Source organism: Mycteria americana, chromosome 3, assembly GCF_035582795.1.
Source record: "Mycteria americana isolate JAX WOST 10 ecotype Jacksonville Zoo and Gardens chromosome 3, USCA_MyAme_1.0, whole genome shotgun sequence".
Classification (NCBI taxonomy): domain Eukaryota; kingdom Metazoa; phylum Chordata; class Aves; order Ciconiiformes; family Ciconiidae; genus Mycteria; species Mycteria americana.
The window spans coordinates 79,879,134-79,897,914 of record NC_134367.1 but is presented as its reverse complement, the minus strand read 5'-3'; the positions used below and the strand labels follow the sequence as shown (position 1 = coordinate 79,897,914).

The following is an 18,781-nucleotide window of genomic DNA, read 5'->3' as shown; positions in this document are numbered from 1 at the left end:
CCCCCGAGCCCCTGGGGCAGGGAGCCCGGGCCGGCGCCCGGCACCAGGCAGGCCGCGGGACACGGCCGGGCAGCCGCTGTCGGCGGGAGGCGGGGCCGACCCCGTGCGGCCTTGCGGAGGGGCCGGGGAGGGCGGGCCTGCCCCGCGGGGAGGTGGCTGGGTCTCGGCGGTGCACCCTCCCTCCCTGCTTCCCTCCCTCCCGCCCGCAGCCTTCTCCGAGGCGGGGGCTGTGCGAGGTCAGCCCTGTCGGGAGCGCGTCCGTGCGCGGTGCTGCGCCCGCCCCTGAAGAGAGGCCTGGGCCGCGGGGGAGCTCCGGCGGGGCAGGGCCGGAGGAGCGGGAGGGAGGTAATGCGGGCCGGCGGGTACCGGGCAGGGCCAAGCAGCGACGGGCTGAGGTGAGGTGAGGTCTCGGGTCCGAGGCAGCGGAGGTCAGGTTTGGAAGCGTCCCTGCTCCGGCGTCCCTGCTGCTCCCTCTTCCCACCTCTTGCCCCGCGTGTGGCTGCGCTGCGGTGGCAGCGGCCGCGCAGGAGGAAGGTAGCGTTCGGGCCTGCCCGAGGTGTTCTGTATAAGCTTTTTTGCCCGTTGCCTCCAGTGAGATTACTGACTTGCACGAACTTAGGTGGGATTTGCAGGACTGGTAAGGGCTTAAATCGCATCAGGTTTAATTTCTTGTGCCTTAAATTCGCTGTGAAGCAAATCGAAAGTCAGCCAAGGAAATTGCAGCATTTCGCAGAATTGGAAAAACTCTGTTTATGGTTTTACTTTGTACACTTGTCATCAGCTTTGGCATCCTCCTGTCACTTGCAGGCATCCCACTTTGGGTTCTGTGCTCTGTTGCATTCTTTACGATTTATAAAAATACCCTTGTAATAAAATGTGATGATTGTTTATCTGGAGCAAGTGCTTCACGGTGTCAGGAAGTTAATTCTTACAACACTGTGCTAAAAGTAGAGCAGTGTCTTAGTTTGTGTGTGAGGAAAGCAAGGTGCAGCCTTGCTCAAGACTTCCCCAGGAAGCCAGTGGAAGGGACAGCTCGAAGCACAGCACCGAGCTCCTGCTGGGCTTGCCCTAAACCACTGCTATGCAAGTTCTGCTTTGAATTGTGCTTTGTGGGAGAAGTAGTGAGAAAGTTCTGCTAAAAAACTTGCCATGTCGGTGGATGTGAGTATTGCATCTGAAAATCTTTAAGATTATTTTTGTAGTTAGACAGCACTCAGGCTTGGGAAGAGTGGTTAGCTGGGAGTGGGCTGTGGATGTAAAAGTTACTGGAGCTAAGAGCGTTGTTATAAATTAAATTAACGCTTCTGGTGCACAGTTTTGTAACTTGGCTAACTCGTTGTGGCAGAGGTAGTGTGTGCTGCCATGTTTGAGATGGTGTTCATTTAGGTGTTCATTTTTGTACTTTTGGATGCCAGGCTAGCTGCCCTAATTCTCATCTCTGGCTGTTGTTGCCGATACTTTTCTGCATGTGTGCTGTGCTGTTAGCTGTGGGAGTCCTCTCGCTAATGCTTAAGTGCTCTTCTGCAGCCTCTTCTCTGTCTAAGTCTATATGTCTACACTAAAGTGTAAACCAGGAAATTTTATATAAATGTGGGGTTTATTAGTCAAGCTAGTTGTTAAAAGCAAAAAAAGAACATAAGGGAGAATACAGGTAACTAATTGCTAGTGTCCAAAAGAAGCATATGCTATATTGGCAGCCCCCTCAAGATGGTATATTAGAATGCAAATTATAGTAAATGTGTTAAAGGTTTAATCACTATTTATTACAAGTTCTCTCTAGTCCTTGATAAGCAGGTCATTTTGATACCAGCATTGAACAATGCTAACATAGCTGAAAGTGACCTTGTCCTGACTCAGTTACTAACACACACAAAAGTGCTGTGCATTCGTATCCAGGTATAGTAAACCAAGAGTCATTCCAAAGCCATTCTTATTCTTTGGAATTTTATCTGTAGTGAAAATGAGTCGATAGCCATAATGATTTTATGTATCTGTGCATGTTTTGTTTTGAGGTTATAAGTTTTCTTCATTATGAAGTCTTTTGGAACATTATGACTGAAGGTGCCCCGCTGGACCTGTTGTTTGCAAACAGAGAAGGACTTGTGTGTGATGTGATGTTTGGAGGCTGTCTTGGGCGTAGAAATCATGAAATAATAGAGTTTTTGATTCTTGGAGAAGTAAGGAGTGGGGTCAGCAGAACTGCTACCTTGGAATTCCAGAGAGCAGACTCTTTGCCCTGTTTAGGAGACTGGTTGACAGAGTCCCTTGGGAGGCAGTCCTGAAGGACAAAGGAGTCAAGGAAGGCTGGACATTATTCAAGAAGGAAATCTTAAAGGCACAGGAGCAGGCTGTCCTCATGTGCCAAAAGAGAAGCCAGCGGGGAAGACGACTGGCCTGGCTGAACAGAGAGCTTTGGCTGGAACTCAGGAAAAAAGGAGAGTTTATGACCTTTAGAAGAAGGGGCAGGTCACTCAGGAGGACTGCAAGGATGTCGAGAGGTTATGCAGGGAGAAAATCAGAAGGGCCAAAGCACAACTAGAACTTAATCTGGCTACTGCCATAAAAGACAATAAAAAATGTTCCTATAAATACATGAGCAATAAAAGGACGGCTAAGGAGAATCTCCATCCTTTATTGGATGTGGGGGGAAACATAGTGACAAAGGATGAGGAAAAGGCTGAGGTACTGAATGCCTTCTTTGCCTCAGTCTTTAATAGTAAGACCAGTTGTTCTCTGGGTACCCAGTCCCCTGAGCTGGAAGACAGGGACGGGGAGCAGAATGCAGCCCCCATAATCCAAGGGGAAATGGTTAGCGACCTGCTACCCCACTTAGACACACACCAGTGTATGGGGCCGGATGGGATCCACCCAAGGGTGCTGAGGGAGCTGGCAGAAGGGCTCACCAAGCCACTTTGAATCCTTTATCAGCAGTCATGGCTAACTGGGGAGGTCCCTGCTGACTGCAGGTTAGCAAATGTGACACCCATCTACAACAAAGGCCAGAAGGAGGATCCAGGGAACTACAGGCCTGTCAGTCTGACCTCGGTGCCAGGGAAGGTTATGGAGCAGATCACCTTGAGTGCCATCATGCGGCATGTACAGGACAACCAGGTGATCAGGCCCAGTCAGCATGGGTTTATGAAAGGCAGGTCCTGCTTGCCCAACCTGATCTCCTTCTATGACAAGGTGACCCGCCTAGTGGATGAGGGAAAGGCTGTGGATGTTGTCTATCTAGACTTCAGTAAAGCCTTTGACACCATTTCCCACAGCATTCTCCTGGAGAAACTGGCTGCTCATGGCTTGGACGGGCATATGCTTTGCTGGGTAAAGAACTGGCTGGATGGCTGGGCCCAAAGAGTTGTGGTGAATGGATTTTACTCTGGTTGGTGGCCGGTCACAAGTGGTGTTCCCCAGGGCTTGGTGTTGGGGCCAGTTCTTTTTAATATCTTTCTCAATGATCTGGATGAGGGGATTGATTGCACCCTCAGTAAGTTTGCAGATGACACCAAGTTGGGTGGGAGTGTTGATCTGCTTGAGGGTAGGAAGGCTCTGCAGAGGGATCTGGACAGGCTGGATCCATGGGCCAAGGCCAGCTGTATGAGGTTCAACAAGGCTAAGTGTCGTGTCCTGCACGTGGGTCACAGCAACCCCATGCAACGCTACAGGCTTGGGGAGGAGTGGCTGGAAAGCTGCCCAGCGGAAAAGGACCTGGGGGTATTGGTTCACAGTCAGCTGAATATGAGCCAGCAGTGTGCCCAGGTGGCCAAGAAGACTGGTAGCATCCTGGCTTGTATCAGAAATAGTGTGGCCAGCAGGAGTAGGGAAGTGATCGTGCCCCTGTACTCGGCACTGGTGAGGCCGCACCTCTAATACTGTGTTCAGTTTTGGGCCCCCCACTACAAGAGAGACATTGAGGTGCTGGAGTGTGTCCAGAGAAGGGCAACGAAGCTGGTGAAGGGTCTGGAGCACAAGTCTTATGAGGAGCAGCTGAGGGAACTGGGGTTGTTTAGCCTGGAGAAAAGGAGGCTGAGGGGAGACCTTATTGCTCTCTACAACTACCTGAAATGAGGTTGTCGAGAGGTGGGGGTCGGTCTCTTCTGCCATGTAACAAGTGATAGGACAAGAGGAAATGGCCTCAAGTTGTGCCAGGGGAGGTTTAGACTGGATATTAGGAAAAACTTATTTACTGAAAGAGTTGTCAAGCGTTGGAAGAGGCTGCCCAGGGAAGTGGTTGAGTCGCCATCCCTGGAGGTATTTAAAAGACATTTGGATGTGGTGCTTAGGGACATGGTCTAGTGGTGGAGTTGGCAGTGCTAGGTTAAGGGTTGGACTTGATGATCTTAAAGTCTTTTCCAACCTAAACAATTCTATGATTCTATGACTTTTTTTAAAAGTAACTTTCATAATATGAAATCCCTGTTTCTTCTTAGTACAGTAGAATTGGTGTAAGATTTGTTAATCTCTTCTTTCTTGTATTTGTGGAATTAGTAATCCGGTGTAATTTTTAGTAAACAGAAGTAATTTTTATTAAAATTGGATGTGCTTCATACAGCTTAGTTGTTAATACAGGTTTAATTTGGATGTGTATTTCCTCAAATGTGCATCATTTGGTGCTTTTCAGGTGAGACTGACGCCCTTTTCACCTCCCACGATCAATGTCACAGACGAATAGAAGGTCAACTTGAGTGAATCACTCAGTCTATCATGATAGTGTCATGACAGCTGCAATACTGGCTTCCAAGCAAAAACCTTAGGGTTTATGTATTGTTTATCAGTGGAAAAAATGTAATTTGTTATGTAAAAGTTACAGATCGGGGCCTTTCGGATCTGCTCACTGTCATTATTGTCCCTATGTTCCAGTTCCAGGGTGTAGAGCAATATGCAGAATAAAACTCTACATTCCACTTCTCTGATAGCAGCATTTTTTGAAGCCTGCCTCTGTTTCTGGTCATTATTTGATCAAACTTAAGAGTCCAATGAGTAAGGGAGATGATTGCCTTTATGCTTTTTTGTAACTTAGTCACTGGAAAAAAAAAGTTTCTTTGTGCCTGCCATCTTAAGTCATACCAGTTTGCAAAAGAAATGCCATGATGTTTGCTGGCTTATTTTTCTTCCATAATCTACTTCCTTAAGATGTTTTTCCCAGGCCCTTGTACAGTACAACTTTTTATAGTGATGGTGTGTGACATTATTGTCTTGTAAGTGGTACTTTCTGCTCTCTGAAGAAATATGCTTTTTATAGGTAGGGCAGAATCTTACCTGAAGACTCCTTACATCTCTCAGTGGTTTATCTTGGGTAGATAGTTTATCATGCAGAAAAATAGTCTTGTTTGGTTGGTTATCAGTTGAAAATAACAGTAGATGAAATCATAAACAGGTCTATAAGGTTGAATCTCACATCATTAATTCCTACTGTTCAAGTGATGAGACTTGAGATCGCTTTAAATGCAGAAATCTTGGGGAAATTGGATGCCCGGCAGTTAATTAGTTATTTGTGATTTTTTTTGTACATGATGTGAATATATCAATTTCTTTAATACAAGATGTATGTCTTGCTTTAGCTAGCTTTTGATAAAGATTAGTTCTACATTATTGATTGCTTTTGTAGACAAGTAGCACACTCCAAATTATTTGAAATTTTTTCGTGCTTATCTTACCTGGTGAGTGAAAATCCTTCCAGCCTTTTTTAAGAAACTAGATCAGAAAATTAACAGCTGCCAACTAAAATTTATCTAGTAATATCTCCTATTAGGCCAAGCTGTTTACCTTGACAATATGTCCATTACGAATTAGAGAGACATTAACATATGAAATAGATGAATAGTGTAAAGGCTGTAGTTTCTTCACAATTTAGCAAAACCCTGTAATAAATCTAGCTGGTTAACTGTTACAGCTGTTGCCCAAACCCCTCACCAGTTTTGAAATCTCCACACATTTTGCAAGCTGGGAGGCTGCCTCCTGCGTACATCAGCTCTGCCACGGCGTTTGCAGAACTGCGGAGCAGGGCTTCCGGGGGGGCCTGCAGGCTGGGTCCAGAGCCACGCAATAATGGTGGGAAAATGGACTCTAGTTTATAATGAGCCGCGGATCAGAATTACACCAAATTTCCTAATGTTAGCCTTAATGGCTGAATCAGCAATATCTTTACTGGTGTCAAAACAGGCTTTATTTGACTGTTATAAGAAAGGGTTAATTTTAAAACGTTCATAGAAAAAAGAATATGACTTGTGTAGTCAGCGATCTTAGAAGGGGCATACAGGTTACACGCAGTGTCTTGTAGTGCTTTTTTTAAGGTTCTCAAAATAAGAAAGTTAGAAAGTAGGTTTGGTGAGGCGTTAATAATTGCATGTAAATACATGCAAGTACATTTATTTCTGGCATCTGGGAGATAGCATTTGAAATGCTGTGAAATGGCTGGCGGATACAGGAGGCAGCTGGAGTCAAGTGAAAGTCCTCCTGTTGGTGAAAGTTAAGTTGATTTGGTTTTTTTTCCTCCCCTGATTTCTAGGGTTCACAGGGTAGTAGGCAAATCGTGCATGGTTTCGTAGAGGCTGTCTCAGGTTTATAACAAGAACAGAAACTAATCTGGTTTTAGCAGCAATTTTTTTAACATCAGTTTAGTAGTCGATTGGCATTTAGAGAGAATTTCATCCTGGGGCATCATACTTCACTTCCAGTGAGTTTCTAATATCAGCCTTGGTCAATCCAACATGAATATTCAAGTTAAGTTCAAAGTTTCTTTAATGAATCACTTCGGGCATTTGAGCTGACCACAAGTAAAGTCTTATATTACATAAAGTATGGTTGCATAGAAGATTTATGTATCTCTATTTATTGGAAAGTGGCTCTATTGAGACTGTGTGCAAGTAAAGAAAAAAAAGGAAACCATCATCTCATCCTTGATGCCATTAGTTTATGAAAATTAGCATACAAGCTGGGGAATCGGGCACAGCTTTGAAAGAGATCCTCATTTTACCTGTGGTTGTAAATCTAGAGTTGATATTACCTGCTGTTTCTGAGGTAGTTGTGTTTTTCTGCATGTTAACACTTGCAATTTAGTGCATTGGATAAGTAACAGATTTCTTCTTTTAACACCTTTTTATAGCTATTTGCTTAACAAAATGAAGCCTGCAAAGCTGCACTATTGGTTCCTGGGTTGGTTTTCTATGGCATTATGTTGTTGGTGTACTTCAGATAAATTCACTCAAAGGTAAGTTATGCTTTAAAAAGAAATCTGACAGTTCTTTCTTAAGTGCATAGCAGAATAGTTTAACTTCTAATGAGTGTAAATTTTCTTATTTTATTATGTGCTGGTTTTGATGTGTTATTCTTCCTTTAGGTGACTGGTAAAATGAGGCATCTAAATTAACTGGAGGAGTGGGGGTCAGGCCTAAGAAAAGCTTTACGTTTATTAATGTGTCAGCAAGAAAAAAAGAGGGAAACTTAAATTACATTCATTGCACTTAAAAACTTTGCAATCTTGCATTAGAGGAATCATTTAGACTTGTGATGTAGTAATGGCAAAAATGAGAAATAATTTTGGAACATCTTTGATTAACATGTTTTGTTAATTTTGTCTGAAGCAACAGGTTTTTTATCTCCTTCTAGTTTATCCAGAATAGATCTGCTCCAAACTGTTGGAAAATGCCTCAGTAGTAGTGGTAAAGACACGATATAGGCTTCCAACACTTTTTGTGCAAAATTTTTAGGCTTTTTTTTTTGTTTTCCTCTGCATAGGAATACGATAGTACTGATGCCTCCATGAGTTATAGATCTCTTTATTCTAAGAGGCTTTGAAACACAAGTGCGTTTGTAAAATATGGGATATTCCTTCTTTAGTTCTTCCTTACGTAACCTTAAGACTGTGTCACAGTTTGATTATTTGTTAAATGTTTAAAAATTACTTAATTTATAGTAAGCATTTTAAAAATGTAGTATTTGAATTATATGTCTATAAAATGATAAAGTCAGCATTTTTGAGATTTATGGTTTTTACTTTGATTTTTATTTGGATTTTTTTTTTTTATCTGAAAGGTTGGAGACACCTGCAAGATACAATTGCATCTCCTGCAGTGTCAACTGCATTGCTTGTGGCTGTTTGTAGTCTTTCTCTTTTAGAAGAGTAGTTACAGTTCCAAGAATGTTGTATACTTTTTTTTTCAGCTAATATACCAATCAAGAAGAATTAGAAGATTCTTAACATCCTAAACAAAAATACCTTTTTTTTTTTTTAATTATTGTTGTAAAAGCTTGCCAGTAAGCACTCTCCTAAATATAAAACAGAACAACATGTTTCTTCCATATTTAAGAAATGGAAAGCATATGGAGATAGGATGCCAGGACTGACATTTGTTTAACAATGGGGGGTATTAGCAGGCTTCTAAATATGTTTTTTCTATGTGATTTGTTAGTTTGGTCCTGCTGTGTTTGGAGTTCTCAAATATTGCAATAGAAGCCATATACAACAACCAGCTCTAAAATCAATGCGTTATACTAGTAAGCATTATGCTGCTGGCTGAAGGTGTTGCTTGTTTTAAAATGCTTGAGGAAAAATAGATTTGTCTGTCTTTCTCCAGTGACAACCACCCTCATACCTGGAAAAAGCTGTATCTTGCTCATCATTGGCCAGTGACTGTCTGTAAGGTGAGATTTTTGTGTTTTGTTCTCTTTTATCCTTACAAAAGTAGCCTTGGACAATGAATGTTTGAAAACAGAATGAACAAAGCCCATCAAGCATTTAATCTTGCTTATGCCCTTATATCTTTTTGAAGGCTTTCACTGATCTTGGTGCAACTCTTTCTACTTCCTCTGCACTCCAGAATAGCAGTAAACAAGACAGGATTGTGATGTGTTACAGATATAGTAGTGTCACAGTTTAACCCCAGCCAGCAACTAAGCACCACACAGCCGCTCACTTGCTCCCCCCTGGTGCGATGGGGGAGAGAATTGGAAAAGTGAGAAAACTCATGGGTTGAGATAAAGACAGTTTAATAGGGAAAGCAAAAGCTGCGTACACAAGTAAGGCAAGACAAGGAATTCATTCACTCCTTCCCATGGGCAGGCAGGCGTTCAGCCGTCTCCAGGAAAGCAGGGCTCCATCATGCGTAATGGTTACTTGGGAAGACAAACACCATCACTCCGAACGTCCCCCCTTCCTTCTTCTTCCCCAGCTTTATATACTGAGCATAATGTCATATGGTATGGAATAGCCCTTTGGCCAGTTGGGGTCAGCTGTCCCTGCTGTGTCCCCCCCAACTTCTTGTGCACCTGGCAGAGCATGGGAAGCTGAAAAGTCCTTGAGTTAGTATAAGCACTACTTAGCAACAACTAAAACATCCCTGTGTTATCAACACTGTTTCCAGCACAAACCCAAAACATAGCCCCATACTAGCTACTATAAAGAAAATTAACTCTATCCCAGCCAAAACCAGCACAAGTAGTCAATGTAGAACGTACTGTACGCTAAGCCTTAATTGCTTGTTACATATTTTGTGATGTTTTGTTAGTTGTAAACTTAATCCTAGACTTTCACCAGACTCTGTAAGGAGACTTGCCTGCCTTGTCTAACTGAAGGCAGCAGATTAGTACTTGAACTGTCTGCTGCACAAGAAGTTTTAGCTTTGTAATGTTGGCTCCAGCATTTTAATGATAAGTCATCAAATATGGATTCAGTCAGGAAAAAAGAGAGCTGTAAAGCTGTTATGGCAGGTATCTCTGAGCATTTCTGTGTTTGAGGGTGGGAACCAAAAATGAACCCAACCTTCCAACATATGTCTGTCAAAAGCACAGCTAAGAGGTTTACTACTTATGTCTCTTTTGCTATTAAATACCTACTACCATCTGGTAAGTAGAACATTTTTCCTATGCTGGAAATACTCGAAGGCCTCTTCTCATACAGCTAAGTTAAAAATATGCTATACTTCAAAATGGAAGATGTAATCAGATTTACAGGTGAAGAACCCTGTGGATAGTAGAGAAGCTTCAGTTTCAGGCAAATGTTTCTGGAGCCAAAAAGGTCCCAATTCTGAGAGACTTAGGTTTATTTATTACAATATTAGAGTCTTATTTTTTGTGCTTAAGGTACTTTTTTATTTCTTATTCCTATTTCTGGAAATACATATAAAAACAGTAGCAGCAAAAGTCACATACTGCCTAAATTTCTGAGGAGAAGTAGATGTACTTTGCATTAGTTAAATGTGGAGGGGAAGTATCAATAACAAAACTCAAATGTGCATGACTAACTGAGACCAAGGAGTGGCCACTGTTCTGTTTGTTGTTTGTTTGCCTGTTTTTGAGGGGGAATAAGGGCAGATTTGATGCAATTTGTGTCTGATTTTCTGTTAAATAAACACCACTGTTACTGACTTCAAGCAGAGATGTTGGTGTTCAGGAGTTTGTAGTGCCTGGCAGATGTGGGCGTTCAGAGTCAGTAGCAGTGCAGACCCTTGCTTACATGAATGAAATGCAAACAATTAAAAAAAAAAACCAAACCCAACAACAAACCAACAAACCAAAAAAACCCCACAAACCAACCAACCAAAAAAAACCTACCAACCAGTTTTCCCACTGTATATTCATGCTGGCTACTACCCTTAATTCTAGGGTAGTGCTATTGGAAAATTGGCAAATAACCTTTATAAACTTACAGTGAAATTGTAATGAATAATTGAAGATACTAAGCATCAGAAAATGTAGGCTTTCTTACACTTTGTTGATTCCTTATGATCTTCTGTAGTAAGAGGTGGACAGAAGCATTCCAAAGGAGTGAAGAAAAAGTGAAATTAAAATCATTTTAAGTGACTTTTTGCCGAGTTTCACATCACTGAGTCATACGAAGAAACAGAACCTCAACTGTACTCCCGTAACAGCTTTATTTTTGCTAACATTAGCGTAAGAGGAGTTCCCAAATTCAACTGTGGGCTTTTTTTAAGTATGTAGATTCTTCTGCACGTTTAGTGTATTTATATATGATTGCTATGTTATTTCAGGGAGGAAATATTTTTAATGTCATTCTTCAGTTTAAAACTGTTGACATGATGTTGAAAGGAAAAATAGCTGGGTGAAGGAAACTGCAAAGCTCATTATATCATTTATGGAAAAAACCTTTGAGACGCTACTTTGTGCAAGTACTTATTAGTTTATGCTTCCTATATAAAGGAACCTGATTATAGACTACTTTGCTACATACTGTGTTCTTGATGCGTGTGTGGACAGCCTACATCATAATTCCTACCTGGTTTGCATATCTGTGTTCAAAATGTTTTTCAGGCTTTTGAAGGCCCCAACGGCCTTTTTTAAAATTTAATGGGCACAGTTCAGCATGCCAGAAATTTGAGAATACATATCTCCAAGCTGTTCCTGTGCTTTAAACTGTATGTGTTTAGCTGGTGCTTTTTATTACTGAGTGTGATCAGCACAATTAGTAACTGAAACTGGAAAGTAAGTGTTTTGTAATAATATCTTCTAAACTAACCCATTAAAATAAAATAGTGGCTATTATGGAAGCAATAATAACTCTGGGACTTACCTACTGACTGCTGCAGTGAAAGGGTGAAGGAGGAAGAGAGATGTTCTTCATCATGTGACTAGAAATTCCCGTACCATATAATTGACCTAAAGTGACTATGTCTTCTACAAAGATATCCAAGCTAAATTCACAGACCTCAGGTGATTATGAATTTAATGTTCCCTTAATAAATTGTGCCTGTGGTGCAATTTATTGAACTTCATGTGGCTAATTCATTTCACACTTGTGGTTTAACTCCAGTCGGCAACCAAACACCACACAGCTGCTTGCTTACCCTCCCCCCTGCTGGGATGGGGGAGAGAATCTGAAGGGCAAAAGTAAGAAAACTCGTGGCTTGAGATAAGAACAGTTTAATAATTGAAATAAAATAAAAATAATAATAAATTGTAATGAAAAGGAAAAGAGAGAGAGAGAGAGGAACAAAACCAAAGAAAAAAAAGCAAGTGATGCAACCGCTCACCACCCGCTGACCAACACCCAGCCCGTCCCTGAGCAGCAATCGCTGCCCCCCAGCCAACTCCCCCAGTTTCTATACCAAGCATGGCACCATATGGTATGGAATAGCCCTTTGGCCAGTTGGGGTCAGCTGTCCTGGCTGTGCCCCCTCCCAGCTTCTTGTGCACCTGGCAGAGCATGGGAAGCTGAAAAGTCTTTGGCTAGTGTAAGCATTACTTAGCAACAACTAAAACATCAGTGTGTTATCAACATTATTCCCCTGCTAAATCCAAAACACAGCACTACATCAGCTACTAGGAAGAAAATTAACTCTATCCCAGCTGAAACCAGGACACACACTTAAACTTTCTGGTCACAAATTAATGTGAATCCTGTTAGGTGGAAATAGTAGCAACTCAAGGGCTAGAGGAGGGACTTTCCCACTCCCTTTTTATACAGTTGTGAAGATCTTGAATTCAAGAAGTTAAAAAGAGAAATTTATTGCAACTTTTGCATCTTGGAGATTGCAAAAAGAAAAAATCTTCTGTGGGTGTTTCCTTGTGAAATGGGGAAAATGCGGTGCAAGTTTGTAGGTTATTCAGTTCCTCCTCTGTTGAGAATGGGAAGGATGATAAAGAAATGGGTAATAAACACTGTTGTGATCTGCCTTTTACAGCACACATGTGCTGATCAAATGAAAGAATCGAAAGGACAACAGAATAGGCTAGTAACAGAACAGCATGAATTCAAGTTTGTATGTAGTGTTAAGCAGCAGATGAAATTAATTTTTTTTTATAGGAGGTAAAAGGTTTTCCTAATTTCAGGCTTTGGCAATAATTTTATAGCAAAGGCTTAAAGGAAGAATAGAGACACTATGTTTTCTTCTTTTATTGGTAAAAATAGAAGTAGTTGCATAATATAGAAAGAATTGAAATGACTAAGGTGGGGGCAATACACTATTGTGATCTAGCGTTAAATGAGAAAGTTCCTTAGATAAAGTGATACCATTATTTCTTTGTTTGTATATTAAGCCAGGTGTGTCAAAGTGAGTCCAGCTCTTGACATATGCTATTTTGGAACAAAAGGAAGTTTTTTCCTAAATGCCCATGTAACTCATAACTCTTAATCTATGCCTCCAACTTCTCTGTGAATAAGGTCTTGTTTAGATGTTTTTGTGGGTCTTTATCTTCTGAAAGGATAAACACATGAAAGGTTTTAGCTTATCATCTCATGCTACAGAGGTGTTCAACAAGAAGTAAATTTGTTTTATTTCCCTCTTCGCAAATTTTTTCTTACAGATTTGGTTCATTCATTGATTTGTTTTACCCCAGGGGGTGGCGGGAAGGAGGAAGGGGAATAATTACAGACTGTTTGGGGGAGAGAAATTGAAGAGGTGAACTCTCTGCACAGTTTCAAAAGCAAGGATTTTTCATAGCAGTTGTGATGTTTCAATACAAAATAACACTTAAAATTGATCTTAATTAAACAGATGGCCTACTTAAACAAGGTGGTTGAAAGGGAGAGCAGGATTCAATATTTCACTTCCCAGAAGCTGACTTTTTATTTAAACTTGGGGTATCTGTGTGTGATCCAGTAGCACTACCCTCTCCTATGTACAAGCTGCTATACCAAGGGATTTGTAACTTGGGTGACTCTGCAGGTAACGCTTCTGTGAGAGTTTGATGGTGTTTCGCTTTTTGGCATGTGAGAGGTGAAAGGAGCTCCCACGCTTCTAGCAGCCGCTGTTTGTCCCACGTCTTGCTGTTACAAATAGGCTAATCTCTCTGCTGCAGCATTCCCTCTCAGCATGGTGGCTGCTATAAAGGCTGGCTGGCACTTTTCTCAGTGTTATAGATCATGTATGGTTAATTTGCATTGGTTTGATTATCAGATTGCTTTAAAACAGGAGAAAACAATGTTCCTTTTTCAAATTAATGTAGATACAGAAGGCTTTCTGGGGTCCAATGTCTACTTGAAAATACACATTTGTAACTCTGTTTCAAGTCGAAGGTTGCCTGAGGTTGAATTAATCCTTCAGCAATCAGTATGATAAACAGGAAGGCTGACAAGAAGTGTTTTTGCAGAAGCAGCAGGGGTACCCAGCTTCTCAGACTAGTGTTTGCTCATTTTATGATATTGATTTAAAATGAACATTGGAAAAATACTATGGCTAGAACTAAAAAGGAGGATGAATGAAGCTGGCCAAAGCATGCAAAGTGTGAACTAATGCGTTGTCGGTTGCATTGACCTCACAGTTCTGCCAGCACACAGTGTAACACCAAGCGCCTGATGAAATGTGTAGAAGAAACTGTGAATAAGGTTAGCGCCGTGATAAGGGAGAACTGATTCAAAATTTAAAATACTCTGGGCTTTCCTTTAGCATGTCTGAGAACTGCAGTTAAAGACTGGATAAGGAGCACAATTGCACTGTTCTTGTTACCACCCTAGGTTGAGCAAGCTGGTTAGCTATCAGGTTGTTTCTCAGGGGATGATGCATTAGCTGCTGGCTATTAATTTGCTGTATTTTGGGCTGGATAGCTGAACTCTTTCAGCTCCACAAAGCTCGTGTCATGACAGGAGCAACGTTGTTTAGGTATTTGCAGTGTGTGTTTGTTGACAATATTCCTTTCAGGAAAAAAGCTGTTGCTGGGTTTAATTGCTTCTATTATTGATGGCAAGAGAGGAGAGGAGGGAAATGGGCACAGAACAAGAAAGTCTTGCAGAGCTTGCAGTTTTCCTGCCACTGGCCTGTGGCATGTGGAAGGCAATTAGTGAGATTACAGGCCTCTCTGCTCTTCTCTTGCACTCTCCTCTTGCTCCGGCATCACATAAAAGGCGTTGTGGCATAATTAAGACAGGATGCAGAGCCGAAAAGGAAAGCTATTATTATGGGGAAAGAAAGTCTGATGAGGTTGTTATTTAATAGCGAAAAGTGTTTACTAAGAAGAGCCATAATTACTAAGCAGAATAATGAGGGGAAATACAGTAATGATATTCTGTGATGTGTGAGCATGGATTTTTTTTGTTTTGTTCAGAAATATGTACTCTGCTCTAAACAATAATTAATGTGTAGGCTATTTCTCCTGCATTATAAGAAGTTTTGACTGTTTTTTTTTTTTTGTAAGAATGTATATAGTCTTTCCTCTTCTCTCCATTCCCTTGTCCTTCAAGTCAAAATGTTTAAAAAATATATTCTAACCATTTTACTTGGAATAAGCAACCTATTTCATCTCTTCCTTGTATTTTTACTTTTTAATACAACCAAACTATTCCTGGATGCTTAAAGATGGTTGTGTGCTTGTCTAATATTATAGTTTATGTTGATGTTTATTTTAATGGCTCTGCATTCTTTGAAAAGATCTGATGATGAGAAAAATACAGAGAGCTGCCACCTGGAATATGATAAATGCAGATTTAGCTCCCTTCATTTAGCATGGATCGGGCTACTTTCTATTACCTCAGAACCTGTCCTTTGTACTCTTTTCACACTGCCTGTTCAGGATGCCCCCTGATATTCACTTGATCTGCTTCAAAATTTTAATGCCAGTTGGTCTCTGCTAAGTGGCACATGATCCATGACAGCTTCAAGTAACTGGAGTTCACCAGTTCCTTTTTTGAGCAAGCAAAAGTTCTCATGTCTCACTAGAGCCTTGGACCACCAGTGAATGAGCTTTTATTTTTTCTTCTAAACCATTATCCCTGGACACACATAACAGATATTCTGTATTTTTGTTTTCCACAGATGAGTGCTAATGATTGTCAAGACCCTCCAGAGTACTGGACAATCCATGGACTGTGGTATGATCATAGAGTGTTTCTGTTTCAGCCTGGAAAGGAAAAATCAAGTTTTGTACCAGGATGTTTAGTACTTTTTTTTGAGGGCTTAATCTATCTGTTTTTATGATTCCTTGAAACAAGAGCCTTCATTTTGTTGGAAATCAAAACCCTATGGTTTGATATAAAACTGAAATACACTTTTGTATGTCGTGACTCGCTGAGTTCCTGAAATCCTCTTGCCACATGAACATTTTATTTATACATCTCCTTATAAGATCAGTAATGTTCTCAAACAGAAAGGGAAGTATAGTTTCCCCTCTTTTTTTTTTCTCCCTGAGTACACAGAATTTGTTAATGTCTCGTGACTGCTTGTGACTTTAAGTATCTTAATTCAGCACAAATATTGCAAAAGTACAGCAAAAACTAATTTTCTTCAAAGGCATCAACTCACTGGAATTGGTGCCAATGGCAGCGATTCAAAGGTTTTCCTGACAAACACAGGGGAAAATTCAGTACAGGAGTTTGTTAAGCTATGTGTCCTGGAAAGGTTGAACAGCATTATGTCTAGATTTCCAGTGAGTGTCTTGGTGATACTTGCAGAATCATCACTTGGTGCAGTGGTTGAAGAGGTCAATGTCATTAGTGACATCATGTGCAAGACCCTTCCGTATCATTTACTCCCCCTGTATGTCTTTTACACAGAGTGAGAGGGACTGGAGGTCCTAACGAAGAGCCTCTGCATGGGAAATGTTTTGGCCATAATTAATGTCTTGATTTTTTACTTCTAAAACACTGTAGAGGCTGATGGATTACTTGCATTTTTAAATAAAATCTCTAGCTATAATCTTGCATATTTAAAATTCAGGCTAATGATACAGAATAGAATGCTGTTAGTTACCATTAGTGAGTTAGGAGACATCTTTTTTCATTTTCATTTTGCTTCCCTAGGCCTGACAAAACTGAAGAGTGTAACAGGACGTGGCATTTCAATGTCACCGAGATTAAGGTATTTATTTAAAACAAAAACAGTCATACCAAGCAGAGCTGAGTGCAATTACTTTTGCACATCCTATATGAAAAATCGGTAGCTTATAATGCATCACTCTTAACGTTTGCTGAGAGGTATTCTTTTAAGGACTCCACAAATTCATTAGGTGCTTCTGGTACTACTTGAAGTTGCGGTGCTTGTGATCATTAGCAGCTGTTCCTACTTGATTTTGTAGACATGTGGTTTGACTCATTCAGCCACGTCCTCCTTAAAAAAATCTAGGGAACATAGGCAGTGGATCTACAGTGGCAAAAAGTACCTGTGAAAAAGGTTACAGTCCGTCCATGTTCTCTTTTCCATTTTCCACTGCAAAGCCAGAACGCAGAAAATAAGAGTTCAGAGCAGATTTTTCTGTGTGTTTTCTCCCAGGGCATTATTCATTTTTTATTCTTTTTTTTTTAAATTAAAAAAATTTCCATATTTCATTCAAATGTGTTGTAAATGGAGATAGGAGGCTTGAGCCAACAAATGTGAAAAGCTGCATGATTAAACAACTTCTGCAGGGACAGTTGAAGGAAAATCTTACTTTGAGTTTAGCCTGGAGAAAAGGAGGCTGAGGGGAGACCTTATCGCTCTCTACAGCTACCTGAAAGGAGGTTGTAGAGAGGTGGGGGTCGGTCTCTTCTCCCAGGTAAGAAGTGATAGGACAAGAGGAAATGGCCTCAAGTTGTGCCAGGGGAGGTTTAGACTGGATCTTAGGAAATTTTACTTCACTGAAAGGGTTATCAAGCATTGGAAGAGGCTGCCCAGGGAAGTGGTTGAGTCGCCATCCCTGGAGGTATTTAAAAGATGTTTGGATGAGGTGCTTAGGGACATGGTGTAGTGGTGGTCTTGGTAGTGTTAGGTTTACGGTTGGACTCGATGATCTTAAAGGTCTTTTCCGACCTATATGATTCTGTGATTCTGTGAGGCAGTGTGTCTGTATTAGTACATTCAGATATTTAGATAGTTGCACCTACCTGTTACCTCCAACAACAGCATTTTCAGAATATTGGGGAAAAAGACCTTTTCTTTTTCTGCAAGTAAATGTTTGAGTTGGAGATGTTGAAAGATGAGGCTTCAGTTTTAGAAAATCATAGAATCACAGAATGGTTTGGGTTAGAAGAGACCTTAAAGATCATCTAGTTCCAACCCCCCTGCCATGGGGGGTTTGGACAACCTTCCATTAGATCAGGTTGTTCAAAGCCCCATCCAACCTGGCCTTGAACACTTCCAGGGATGGTTCATCCAGAAAGTATCAATGTATGTAGATTCTGTAAGAAATAGCTTTTCAACACTGTAGGTGCATTTATTAATTGTGATATTTTTAGGATCTTATGCCAGACATGAGACGCTATTGGCCTGATGTGCTTCATTCATCTCTGAATCGCACCCACTTCTGGTGAGTACAAAAAAACCTAAAAAGTATTTTGGATATTATTTTATAAAAAAGTCCATCTGAGTTAGTAATCCGTCAGGTGAGATGTGCATGAGAAGCAGCGTCCAGGAGGCCACTGAAGGTAGTGTGTCCTGTCAATCTCATTTACAAAATAAATCTGTTTTCTTGTTAGAGCACCTGCAAAATACAGTTGTTGGAGAGGGCTATGGCAGAGGTTTTGGAGAAATGAAACTTAGTGAAAGAGAGAGAGAGGCAATGTGTTTCCTCCCTTTGCCCCCAGGGAGGAGAAGCAGCTGCTGTTGACATGTTAAATCTGAATAGCAGTAGCACTCCCAGGATGTCAGAGCAAGAGCAGCTTCCAGGCCTCTTTTCCTAGCTATCTTCACTGTGTTGCTGGCTTTGAGAGACATTTCCTTTTTGACTTTCTCACTGAGGAGGACATGGAAAAATAGGATGCGTTGGATCATTCTAGCCAGTTGTCTACAGAATTCTCTCTTTTTACTTACTTTCCTAGCAGCCTAAAATCAGATCTGGGAATTTATTTAGAGACCAACCTGCTTGGCTCATGGGAAGGGAGAAAGAGATTTTGATGTCTTGTGGCAATAGTACTGTTTTC

General features: G+C 41.0%; 1 protein-coding gene across 4 annotated transcripts in view; it reads left to right on the top strand.

Moving 5' to 3' along the window:
* Nucleotides 1-217: 217 nt before the first annotated feature.
* Nucleotides 218-18,781, top strand: part of RNASET2 (ribonuclease T2) — a 30,246-nt gene continuing 11,682 nt past the window's right edge. Inside the window, exons 1-6 of one of the 4 annotated variants that reach the window (XM_075499121.1) lie at nt 218-236; nt 7,106-7,210; nt 8,577-8,643; nt 15,705-15,760; nt 16,688-16,745; nt 18,098-18,168. In XM_075499121.1, coding sequence (XP_075355236.1) covers nt 7,122-7,210; nt 8,577-8,643; nt 15,705-15,760; nt 16,688-16,745; nt 18,098-18,168 — 341 coding nt within the window. In that variant the 5' untranslated portion in view covers nt 218-236; nt 7,106-7,121. The other 3 variants (XM_075499122.1, XM_075499119.1, XM_075499120.1) reach the window with 3 other exon arrangements.